At 35.3% G+C, this 13,056-nt stretch overlaps 1 protein-coding gene across 16 annotated transcripts; it reads right to left on the bottom strand.

Moving 5' to 3' along the window:
* Positions 1–502: 502 nt before the first annotated feature.
* On the bottom strand, positions 503–13,056 carry LOC112703641 (uncharacterized). 16 transcript variants are annotated; one of them, XM_072199792.1, is made up of 13 exons: positions 12,589–12,999; positions 11,687–11,882; positions 9,754–9,806; positions 9,043–9,221; positions 8,255–8,677; positions 7,015–7,131; positions 6,242–6,324; positions 4,119–4,576; positions 3,288–3,463; positions 2,125–2,210; positions 1,892–2,025; positions 1,293–1,586; positions 503–786 (listed from the first exon to the last, which is right to left on the bottom strand). In XM_072199792.1, exons 5-13 carry the CDS (start codon positions 8,609–8,611, stop codon positions 596–598), a joined length of 1,896 nt encoding a protein of 631 aa, XP_072055893.1. In that variant the 5' UTR covers positions 8,612–8,677; positions 9,043–9,221; positions 9,754–9,806; positions 11,687–11,882; positions 12,589–12,999; the 3' UTR covers positions 503–595. The 16 variants fall into 16 exon arrangements, with proteins under 16 accessions (XP_072055893.1, XP_072055892.1, XP_072055890.1 ...); XM_072199791.1 differs by lacking the exon at positions 11,687–11,882 and having other exon boundaries at positions 9,038–9,235; positions 12,589–13,056; XM_072199789.1 differs by lacking the exon at positions 11,687–11,882 and having other exon boundaries at positions 9,038–9,221; positions 12,589–13,056.

Here is a 13,056-nt window from a genome sequence, read left to right as displayed (position 1 = left end):
TGGCTTATCATGGTTAACTTCAATTACTCAAAACTCAATTCAACCGGACAATCAAAATCTCACTAAGCTTGAAGAGAATGTACCACAGCACAGATGCAAAAACAACCTACAAACCTTATGACCATAACACAGTGATCGACAAACAATTAGAGTACCCTGAATCGCGTGGTGTCTTCACTCAATCACATTGTTCTTGGTTGCAAATTCGTCTGCTCTTCAGTTAACAAGGAAGTTTAAATTACCTTCTAATTCACTTTCATTTAATGCATCCTATTATATGATGATGCATGGCATTTTGCAAGCTGGTCTTGCCAAACTCGTTGGACTTGCTAGAGAGGCTAATGTTCAGACATTAATATATAAATCTTGCTGGATTTGCATTTTATTTTCATTTCAATTTCGGTTTCATTTTATTTATGTTCTTTTGGTGCTTTGAACACAAGGGTGAAGAGCAAAAGAAACTAGATATGCTTTTTAGTAAAGTCTTTATCAAGATATGATAAGCTAACAAATTTCGTCCAATAATCATAAGACATAACAAGGAAAACCATAATAATAATTACACAGAATCACTACATGCAACAAACAAATCATGTTATAATTTCAGTTTATTTTGAAATTGCTGATAAAATTCAAATGAATTTTGCCTGTGCTCACCCAAAATCAACAATAAGTCCTTATTAATTTCATTTTCTAATACAAAATAAGCCTTTGAAACATAGTGGAAATCTTGCCCATACATATGGGATGCGCATGCTGCTTTGTATGTGAGTAGCTGCAAATCACCTGCACCATGTAAAAATTTGCAAAAACAAATTAACATGCCTGAAATAAAGCGACAGTGCATGATTATGCATTTATGTTACAACATACTTAAGAGAAGTTGATATGCATGTTAAAAATAGTACACAAAAGTTAGGGATTTAATTTTTAAGTACTTTTACGGTAAAAATATTTCACACATTCAATTTCGTGTGGTCACATCAGCAAAAGTAATTGACTTAAAGCACAAGTAATGTCAAAAATCATATCAATATAAGCATCAAATTGGACAACAGTAAATCATTAAACACTTTTACATTGTAAGTCATATCAAAACTCATAGTATGATAAATTGATAATGACTGTAATTAAAATCAAAGTCTAACCTTCAAACCACACGTTATGTCAAAAATCACATAAGCATCTAATTGAATAAAAATAAATTATTAAACACTTTACACTGTAAGTCATATCATATTAAACTCGGTACGATAAATTGATAATGATCGTAATTAAAATCGAAGTCTAACCTTCAACATCTGAATTAAGCTGTCTATGGCTGAAATGTGTTAGTAGCCAGCTCCTACAGCGTAACCTCCAAGACATTCCGGAGATTTCCTGTGTAAACACTTTTGGGGTTTTTCTAAAGGAATAATGTTGCCTATCTCCATCTTCATTAGTATGGTTTGCAGATATAGAATCTTCTTCGTACCAAGAGAGTTTAAAGAAACATGAAGACAACATCCTCCACGTACTGTATTCTGCACTAGTAGCATCTAAATGTAAAACAATCATTTCGAACAGAGATTCAAGGCTATAGTCACCTGCAAAATATCAGAAGAAATCGGTTAATGACAAAAGCTGAATCTTGAGCAAATACAGGCTCGCTTTCTTTATAGCATAGAACAATGAAGTTATCATAAAAATGTTTCTATATTCGCAACAACTAGCTGTAAGGTGCAAGATCCAGTCAAACGACGTGTTATTTGTATTTGAAGATGCCAATACAGGAATGGAGAATATAACAACAGAGGCAAGATAAATTTAACATGGAATTCTTGCATAATTTTGGGTGAAGTTACATCTCTAAATCTTCAAATATAAAATATGTGACTTTAAATGACAGTACCGTTTTGGTACATTCTGATAAGTTTTGCTAAGGGATAACTTTCTTGTGGATCCTTCTTTAGCATATCCTCGAAACATGTGACAATCAAGTCAGAGTTGTTTCGATCAGAACACTCCAAGAACGCAGCCCTCAATCTGCAAATGTTTGCATCAGTAACTTTCTAAGGAAAAAACATTATTAATAGAACCTGCTTATCTCAAAAATTGCTGATTCAATGAGAATATAATGTGCACCTTACAGGGAGCACAGATGATGAATTACTACACTCCTTCTCAATCAAAATTAGGGCTTCTTCAACACGACCTCCAATCAACAACAGCTAGAAATGAAAAAATAAAAATAAAAAAGGTGGAACAGTATCTCAAATGTTACTACATGCAGAAAGCATCATAGGGATTAATTTAATATGTTAAAAGAAGACGCACATGAGCAAGTATAAAGAAAACTCCTTGTGATATTGCTGAACATAGTTAGTTGCTTGTGTGCTAGTTAAGGATATGATTTAAAAAAACCTAAACAACTGTTATTTTGAGTTCCAATAGAATCATCAATCTCTCTTCCCTCACACTAAGTTTTGACAACTATGCACAGTTACACAACCCTTCAACCATGCGTTGCATGCCTAACTCTCACAATCCTCAGTTACAGTTAGCCCCCTGAACCTAATCGAATATATAACAATATTCAAAAAGAAGAGAATTGGGCTTGACATAGTTTCAATAGAAAGGGAAAATTGACAAAAGTGTGTAGCTAGTAGTGGAGTCTGTTGGCATATTCTAGAAGATTTAATAAGGCTGGAGGGTATTGTATACAGATTTTATACTGGATTCCAAATTGGGATCTCAGTTTTAAATCAATAAAGAGAATAAAGAGAATATTCAGCATTTCTACCATCCACTCATACCAGTTCTTGCATACAATCCTTCAAAATTTGAAATACTAGTTTTCTAATCAGGTTTTATATTCACACAAAATCCTATATGTAGTTAGTTTTCACCTGATAAGTTTTTATTTGAAAATATTTTGAAATTTGGAAAATAACTTACTGGACAGTTTATCGATATGAACTATTTCAGAACAAAAGTTAAGATAGTAAATTAATTTATAAATAAATTGGTCACAGACAATTTTTTTCCAAATTGATTTATGATAGGATATTACGATGTTTGATTGATCCATATAGTTGACACTTGACAACACCTAGTGAAACAAGACCAAACTATTTTCTTGGAATGTGGCAACACACAATAAGATAGGATGGAAACCAATAATATTAGATTACAAAATTAATTACTTAAACAATTTTGATCCTGATATAATTGATAAAACAACTCCATGGACAGAAACAAGATAAAGCTAAGCAATTGAAATTTATTTTGAAATGTGTGTTCCATACTTGTATCAATGGAAGTAATGCTGCTGTTACTGAAGGTGCTGAGTCGAGAGCTAGTTGTAAATATTTCACAGCCTTTTTATAGTGGTCATTTTGCTGATTTGAGTGCACATACATGAACTCCTCAAAACTATTATCATCAGGAAAATCCAAGGGAAACAACCACCAATCAAGTTGCCCTGAGTAAATGCATAATAATAATAATGAAAAAAAAAAAAGTTAGGATGACCTCGAGTAATTACTCTCTAAATCAAGAATGATGGATAATATTTAATTATTCAGATGTCAAGACTAAAAAGAGATTGTCACAAAAGATCATGTGCAAAATAAGCATTGACAATCTAGTCTTTGTAATGGTTATGAAAATACCTTCGCTATGAAGATATGAGCAAAAGCAATATCTCCGGTATGAAACAAAAATGAAGGTAGGAAAATCAATGCTTAACAATAGGCAAGCATGTGCATTCTAACAGGTACAGGTGTTTGTATCCACAAGAAATATTTTTTACAGTCATTATTCATCTGTAAATAAAACAGATGTAATAAAGAAATAAATTCCTCTATTTACCAACTAACAAATAAGAGTTGTACAACCAAGTAGGCAAATATGAGAAGCTGCACTAATGAAATAAAACCTAATATTTTATTTACCGATTTAAAAAGTTTATCATCTAATATGCATATGGAGGCATTTCAACAACCGGATTTAGGACAATGGTTAGCAATTGTGAATGATCCAGCAAATAAATGTATTCAAACAAAAGAATAGCCAAAAGAAATTGGAATAACAACAGAAGGAAAAAGAAAAATGAGAACAAATACTGAAAAACTTACTAATAACATTTAAGGTATCTTGTGTAAGGCCTCCATGGTTGGAAAAGGAGTCTCTACTTCCTTCATTTTCTTCGGACTTAGAGCGAAAACCTTCTCCTGGCTGTAAGTTCTGATGCGATGCTTTTCTTCTATGATCAACATCAATCTCCATAGACTCTCCCACGCCATTGATGAACCCAACATCCCTAGATATATGCTTATCCTTCAAAACAGAGGTGTCTGATTCACAATGGCTTTGGGAGTTTGCCAGAAAGGATTCAACTGTATTATGCCACTCTGACTGTCCAACTTCATTGCTGATGGAGGGCCCCTCCATACGTGAGTACTTTTGCAAGTCAGCCTGGTCTGAATCTTTCCACTGAAATTCTTCGGGGATAGAAGAATACCACAGCGTATAGTATGTCAAGCCCATAATTATCTTTGACACAGGATCAAGATCAACTTTTTCTTGCTCAAGGCTATAGGAGAAATGAAAACAACAACAAAAAAAAGATGAATAAAAACGAAAAAGAGAAAGAGAAAGTGTGATCAAAGAGAATAAGTGGAAGAAAAAAATTAGAGCAGCAACCCCTTACTAACACAACACTGTCTCTCAAAAACCTAGTGATGGACTTTCAAAGTGAAAATGATCATTAATGAAGGGGCAAAATGCATTGTCAATGAAAACAAGCGTTAACTAATATGTCAAGGGACCAAATCAAAAGTCAGATTTGAGCCACGCTCCATTTCTTTGAGAGAAGCTTATTCATGTAGAAGCTTAACTATAACAGTAGGGTTCTACTTTGTTCACAAATTGATAGAAGCTTAACAATACAGTAGGGTTTTCCATTATACAAATATTGACTGTAGATGATAAAGAAAATAATTTGGATTAAGAATTCAGAATATTGCAATGGTTAGGTTCCTTCTGCACATCTAATCTGTAAATTTCTTGTGAGGTGATAACTTTAATAGCACTGTATCTCTCTTAGGTAGCAGACAATTTCCAGTATCTTTAGGGTGGTGAAGTGAGATAATCCATCTCCATGTTTACAGGGAGTCTCACAAATCTTAATTTAGCACAAGAGTTGCATCACTCAGTCACGTAGAATATTATCATTGAGATAACCCATCCACATGTTTACAGGAAGTGACAAATCTCAACTTAGAACACGAGTTGCATCACTCAATCACCTGGAATATTATCAGTAAGCTTACTGTCATTCTTTTTATGATAAAATCTTGTCCAATCTAAATGCAAGTGTTTTATATTTTACCACACTGCTCTAACAGGTCAGAAAACTTTTATCCCAAACACAGAATCCTATTATAGCTTGTAATTAGGCACCATAGTCAGCAATTAAAAATTATGTGACTTGTTCAAAAATGTATGGAGGATTAGAATCGTAATGCTAATCAATAACATATCAAACATCCTGAGCAACATAAATTTCATATAATAATATGCAAGGCCCTAAAAATATGGGAGTAGCCTGCAGAGCGGAAGAGTGTTCATTTGGAATAATCCGTTGGGGCACCCTCCCTTTTAATTCGGAATAGGTAATCCTTCTTGTCCTACTGAACCGTAGCCCCTACTTGCTCAACCAACCTGCCAACACCGGCCTTCAATCATTAGCTTTTCCATTTGCCTGATCCCTTGCCTTATAGGTTCATTGAACTAGTTTCCTTCCCGAGGATCACTGGCCTTAGAGGTTCAGTCAGATAGACTGAACACTCACCCAATTTTCATGAATAAAGAACTTATTAAGGGAAAGACGAGGTAAGAACATGCTATTGGAGACACTGCAACATAGGTTGGTGGAGTCAAGTGATTGAGGGCAGTGGTAGGCGGGAAATCTCTGTCGTATGCGGAAGCATTCCTCCTGGCTGGTGAAAAGTCAAGGGCTTCCAAGACCTTACCACTGGAGTTTATGAGTGCAGCAAGGAAAGAAGCCAATCGGAGTCACACATGATTACAGTTGCAGAAACCGGAAAAATCCGTTACATTTTAAGACAAATAAGTCGATCTGCTTATCTAGCAACGACATGTTATGAAACACTCCATTCTTGGTCAATGGGATCACAATTTCAAGATATTTCTTATAAAAGCCAAGGGATTAGCATTAAAATTCAATAATGCATACCTTATGACAAGCTGATATGCATCCCCAGTATTGCCATGCACAAGACAGAATAAGATGAACTCCACATGAACTCTATATCTGCTCTGCAGCACAAGTGAAATTCTATAACACACTGAAGCCTTGATCGTTATGATGACAACATGAACTCATTAACAATCTCCGAAATTGAAAAATATACTTTATTTACAAACCAGAATGGAAGTGAACTCTTTATTTCTTTTCTTTTTGTTTACTTAAGTGGAGCATTTTGATGAAACAGTTTGCACTAGATAAAGTAGTTTTACCCATCAAAGAGTTGCAACATAACAAAAATGCGAACAAGCACATAATTAGAACCCTGGTTGCTTTCACCTAGCTTGCATGTGCAATACATTGAAAAGGGAAAAATCACTGCCACAATCAGAAAGAAACTGAGAGAGTGGTTGAAAATGCAGCATTAGCACTAAACTAAAAGAACTCTGCTTGGAAAAAACAAGTATTTGTGAGACTGAGATGGTAAGGCTAAAGAGATGAAAAGTGAAAAAGGCTGAACACATTAACGGATTAACCATTAAAGGTTAGGTACTTGGTGATCTAAATCTATATAACCTTTTTTAGGACAGACAGACCTCAGTTCAAATTATTCATACAATCTCACAAGTCATGGCAGTTTCAGTTACAAGTCTTGGCATTCCTTGTCTGGGTGTGTGACTGTGTGAGCACGCACATGCTTTAACATGTTATTGCCATGAGTAATAACTGTTATAAAGCAGGAGGGAGTTTCTAAAACTTACTTCTATTGGCCAACTCTTCATTGATCCAATATTCTTCGACCAAATATCAAAGAGGTTCTTCATCCTTGTTAGATTAATATGATAGTTTTCCACGTGCTTAAGAAGCTCCAATAAAGCCTACATATTAACCAGAATACACTCTCGTGTTAAGACACTTACTCAGGACATTAGTGATAGAAGATATTAAAGCAGAAAAGTTTTGAAGTCTTATAAGGGTACCATTTTGTCACTGAAAAGATTTTAATTTCAACAAAATAGCCCATAAATGAGGAAAGACATCCGCGGCCCCCCAAAGACATTGGTGAAGTTTGTGAAACATTTGTGATCTTTTGGGTTCCATGTTAGTTAAGTTTGTCAACTTCTGTGATCTTTGAGGTCCACGAGTGCCTTTCTTTCATTCAGGTAGTATTTTGTCAAAACTAGAATCTTTCTGGTACCAAAATGGTGTTACTCATTTTGAAATAAAACTAAGACTAAGACAGCTCACAAGCTCAATGAAATCAACACTAAAATCTTGTTAATTAGAATTCTGTTAGTGCCACAGATTTGATGTTAGAAATAGCCAAGAATTTCTATGGCCAAAGTTACACATAACTACTGGTTGAACTTTACTTATCTATAGAGAAAGAAGTGATAGGCTAGGAACAGCCCTAAATCTCCAATATCAACATCATAGTCAGAAAACACATCAGTACATCACTAAAGAAATTACTGTCTTTTACTCTTTTAAGCCCCAGCTAAATGTCCTTGTCTAAATTATATATCATATTATAACTCTAGTTTATGTTTGCACAGTTCCAGCTTTTGAGAGAGATAGGTGGAATCATAACATCCTTTAGCCTGTTGACTTAGATATCTAGGATTGGGGTTAAAAAAACAACACGCACACACGCACACAACTATGACTAATGATCAGAACCAAGTTAACTTTTGCAGTTTGGACACACTACTAGAAAATATTCAAATGCAATAGTTCTATTGGCCTTCCCCAGATGCCAGAAACTACTATCAAAGAATGTCCGCTGACAGATATAAGAAAAGCTACTTCTTTGACGACAAAGGCGATTCATATACTTTCTTGTCAAAATAATAACTCCATATGAAAACAACCCCCCCCCAACAAGAGAGAGAGAGAGAGAGAGAGAGAGAGACAATGTCATTTATTTATTTTTTTTACAAAAAGAGGCAAAAATGCAGGGACACAAATAACAAATGTGAAACCGAGAGACATAAGTGTTACCGAGAACTTGAGGCAATTCCTGAATGGAGACTTGTCGTTCATTGTTCCCTTTAAGTAAGCACTGAGAACACCACTGGCAGTGGCCCAGTCATGTTTCTTGACAAGCTTCGTCAGCAGGTACCGCAACCTTGTGCAGTAATCCAACCTCAGAGGTTTGGAACCAAGTCTCAGAACATAGGAAGGGTTAGTCAAAGACAAGAGGATCCTCTTGGCAAGTTTTTGGCGTGCCACCTTGGGGCTATCGTCATCAAGCATGTAGTTTCTCCTCTTCCGGTCCTTGGAGTTGCTGATAGTGCCATTATTATTGTTGTTGGCTTCTTCGTTGTTGCCTTCATCGAATAAAACATTGCCATCCATTGCTAACAGAATAATGTGTTAGGCATGAGATGGAGTAACTTGTGCACAAATCAATACTGTAGTGTGCTGATAAAGAAGAAATCAAAACAAGAGTGAACAAGTGCACATTTAAAATAATAATAATAATAATAATAATAATAATAATAATAATAATTTATTTTTAAAAAAGAGCTAACGGTTCAGTTGAAGCTATGAACAACTGGCAAGTATTAAGGTCAGGTTGTAGGGTATTCAATCAAAATTTGAAGTGAAATTATTATGGCAGTAATGTTGAGTAAATAGTAATGAAATTTATAGAAATACCATTTTGATCCCCCCCCCCCCCCAAAAAAAAAGTAATTGTCTTTTATGTAGAAAGTGAGATTGGTTTTGATAAAAGGAAGAAGAGAATATGAGTAAAGAGAAGGGAGGAAACGGGAGCACAACTTCACCAATGGCTACCATCGCCGCCAACATCTATGGATTTGTCTATTTCATCTGAGCCACAACTGGACATGAGGTTGCCGTCTTTCGTCGTTGGTGTGTACTGAAAGATCAACGTGAACAAACCATGGTGGTGGCAAGTCTTCATGGAGCCATCATTCCTCTCTCCCATCTCCCTCTCCTCCCTCTGTGTCGGAAGACCTTATTCATTCTCATTATCAAATTCTCTATCCCCAAGTTATTAGTGATGTATGTGTGACTTAACTAAAAACAGAGCACACATGCCCTTTGATTGATATATATATATATATATATATATATATATATATATATATATATATATATATATATATATATATATATATATGTGTGTGTGTGTGTGTGTGTGAGAACATGGATAACTTTAACAAGGATAACTTTGAGCAAAAATAAAATAGAACAAGGATAACTTCAAAGATCATGTTAGAAACTTTAACAAGGATAACTCAGAAAAAATGTAATAACAATATCCAGAGCCGACAACATTACTAGCTAAAGGCTTAAAGAAATGCTAAGGATTAGCTTAAGGAACTAACATGTGTCTATGACAGAGAAGGGAGCTCCATATGAACCAATTATTACAGTTTCAACTACAGCAAATTCAGTGCACGCACACACATTATTCGAAATATAATTTAACTAACAATCTGTCTGCAGAATCAACTTTGAATATGCCTTACTATTTCATTTGGCTGTCTTTTCTCTGCAGTTATCAATCTTCATTTTTTTTTTCCTGCACAAAACCAGATGTTAACTCATCAGGTTCATCCAGATATAAACTCCAACGTTTATGTCAATAATGAAAAAGGCATGAAAACCTCAAGCCCATCCATAGGAAGTCAAGGTTTATAAAATAAAAATTCCAGATTCTATGGTTTGAATTAATCTAAAACATTGAATTCCGCCATGTTCCCTAATCCATGCTTTCATGTGCCTGTAATTAATCTACAATGGTTGCTGTGAACAATTTCAACTCTCACGTTATTTTTTGTCAGAAAATTCAACTCACATTAATTCCATGTTCCCTAATCCATGCTTTCATGTGCCCTTAATTACTCTAGTTCAAGTTTTGGTTTGAATTCGTAGTAGCAGTAGGTAGTCTTAGTCATTGCAATTTATCTTTGAACAAGTCCTTTGAGAGTTAACGAATTGAATCACAAACAAGCAGTTGTAAGTGAATTGTATTTGACTATAAAATGACTAAATGAGTTATATTTTGATGCATTAAAGTTGAAGAATGCGGCTGATAGTCAAAATAAAGGATGTGATGCAGTGAATATAGTGGGGAAGAATGCCATTACATTCAGATGCAATAACAATCGGCAACATCAGATCACATAACAATAGAAAACCAAGGATCGGTAGTGCGCCTATATAAAGGATGTAGAGTTCAGCAACTCTCATAATTCTCTCTTTCTTCTCAATATACCAGTTATCTGAAATTCTTTCATTACATGTTTCCAGAAGGGTGCAAAAAAATGTATAACTTACATGTTTCCACTTGAAGGGAAGAAGGGTGCAAAAAAATGTATAACTTTCTATCTTAGTCACTAACATTACCAATAACAAGGATATAGCATTTTTTCAAGCATGCAAATTTTTCCCATAAAAGGAGAGTCCTTCAAGCTGAAAAAGAAGTAACTTTTTTTTAACAAAATAGTGCAAATGGTGTGATCTTTGTTGGAAGAGTATCTGAGAAATTCAAATAGTTTTTCTTTGTATCATTGCTAGAAAATCAAGCGAGAATTTGGTATTGAATCAGATGCAACAATTGCAAATCAAGGTTCAGAAGCAAAAATGACAGATCTATAGTTGAATTCATGAAAACACTAGATCACATAACAATAGCAAGTCAAGGGCCAAATTGATCCATCCATATTCCTCTTTTGTATTATGTATGTCAATTGTATTGTCCAGACATGGAGAAAGATGTTATAAGACTTGACAATTTTCTTCAAATATCAACAATTCTAAATTCTGATTAAGGTCTAAATTTAGTACAACAGCTGATCAAAAGAAAGCAAGCAAATTCAAGGGGAATAACCTGTAGAGATGCAGCAAATCCTTTAACACAGTGCACATATTACAGGTTGTCAGGCATTTGAAATATTGTATGTCCAAAATCCAAAAAGTAACAAGATAAATCAAGCACTTCAAACAATTACATGCAAGGCACTTAGATGATGTATTGGTGAACCTAAATGGCAAGCAAAACAGAAGCAGACTAAGGGATATCTCTTTCCATTTGTCCTTAATTAAATTCAAATAACAAGCAGAACAAGCAAATTAGGGCTCCAGAATGTTAATTAGTTCATTCTTTCATAAAGTAACAAGGTTTAATCATACACAAGCAAATCAAGGCCCTATTTGGGCATAACATATCACAAATATTAAAGAGCTCCCACTGAATTTAATCAATCTTAATCACAGTGTATTTTCACCTCATAAAGTGGCAAAACCAGAACTAAACTAATAAAATAGAAACTAGAAAATTGAACTAAACGTATTCTTGACAGATCAAGTCACATATTCAATAATCCATTAATCAGAAATCCAAGATATCGATAGAGGAACACAAAGCTAGAAGAGAGGAGAACAGTGAAGAAATCTGACCAGTGGCCAGAGAGAGTACAGAGGAAGCGACCGAGACTAGATGAGCAGAAAGTACAACAGCGGCAGAGAGAGGCACATAACACCAGAAGTGAGCAGATGGACGACGAGGTCACAGGTTGCAGCCTCGCTGGAGAGGTATTACATAGCTACGGCGACGGTGGAGTGAGAACACATAGCAGCATCCACAGTGATGATGCTGGAGAAAGAAGTGGTTGGCATTCAGGTGTTTGACTAGTTGTCAGAACCGATCCGATGATAGAACCGGTCAAACTACAGGGTCATTCGGTTTCTAATTCAACTGGTGAGTAACTAGATAAACCAATTGACTCGGTCTTATTTAAATAAAAATACAAAATAGTCAAAAATTTAAAATTGAAAATACATGTCTTCACAAAGATTTTAACAACAATCAAGTCTCAAATGTTAAAAATAACTAATACGAAAATAGACATAAAATTAGTCCTTACTACTAAAATAGTATCTTAATTTGATAGAATTAAAAATAACAATCCATAAATTATATCAATGAGTAATTTCAAAGTCTGAGCATCTAAAAAAATTCAACATCATTACAGCAGCAACAAAATCAACAAAACCAATTCATAAACCAATTTAACAATCAACAAAATCATTCATTATCAGCAAAATAATTCATAAACCAATTCAACATTCAACAAAATCACTGCGAATTCATAGTCAGCAAACCTAAATCATAAAGCAATTCAACAATAAAATTAACAACAATAACATTTCAACCATTTCAACATTTCAAGTTGAAACTCTGCCATATTCTAATCAGATTCATAAATCAAACAACTATAAAATTATCAGAAATAACATCAATGAATAAACTATTAAAAATTAATATAGAATATTAGAATAACTGAAAAAAAAAAGCTTACATGTTGATTGTTGTTGCAGCGGCAGAATCCAGCAGTCAGTGCAGGCAGCAACACCCGTGGAAGAAAGGCGAGGGAGGGACGGAGGCGCGGCCAGACGCGAGCACTCACCAGGAAGCACAGCTGCAGGAAGAGAGGCAAGACGCGAGCAGTGGAGCACACCAGGCGTTGGGTGCAGTGATGGCGCACGAGCAGAATATGAGGCAGAGATAGCAACACCGATGGCTACCAGCACGCGAGGGATGACGAGCGGAGGAGAACGGCGAGACACAAGCGTGCCGTGGATTCGGCGAGAGCACACGATGCGGTGGATCCGGCGAGAGGCGCGGCGACGGAGGCGAGCGTGTGATGGCGGTGAACCGTGGTGAGAGTGAGAGAGCTGGGGGATGGGGTGGGTAACTGAACTACGGCGGTAAGGAGAATAGTTGGGCCAATAAGGACTTTATATAGACCTTTTTTTAATGGTTGAAT

This window comes from Arachis hypogaea, chromosome 7 (genome assembly GCF_003086295.3).
Source record: "Arachis hypogaea cultivar Tifrunner chromosome 7, arahy.Tifrunner.gnm2.J5K5, whole genome shotgun sequence".
Classification (NCBI taxonomy): Eukaryota; Viridiplantae; Streptophyta; class Magnoliopsida; order Fabales; family Fabaceae; genus Arachis; species Arachis hypogaea.
The sequence above is the reverse complement of the archived record's forward strand: the minus strand, read 5'-3'. Positions and strand labels throughout refer to the sequence as shown.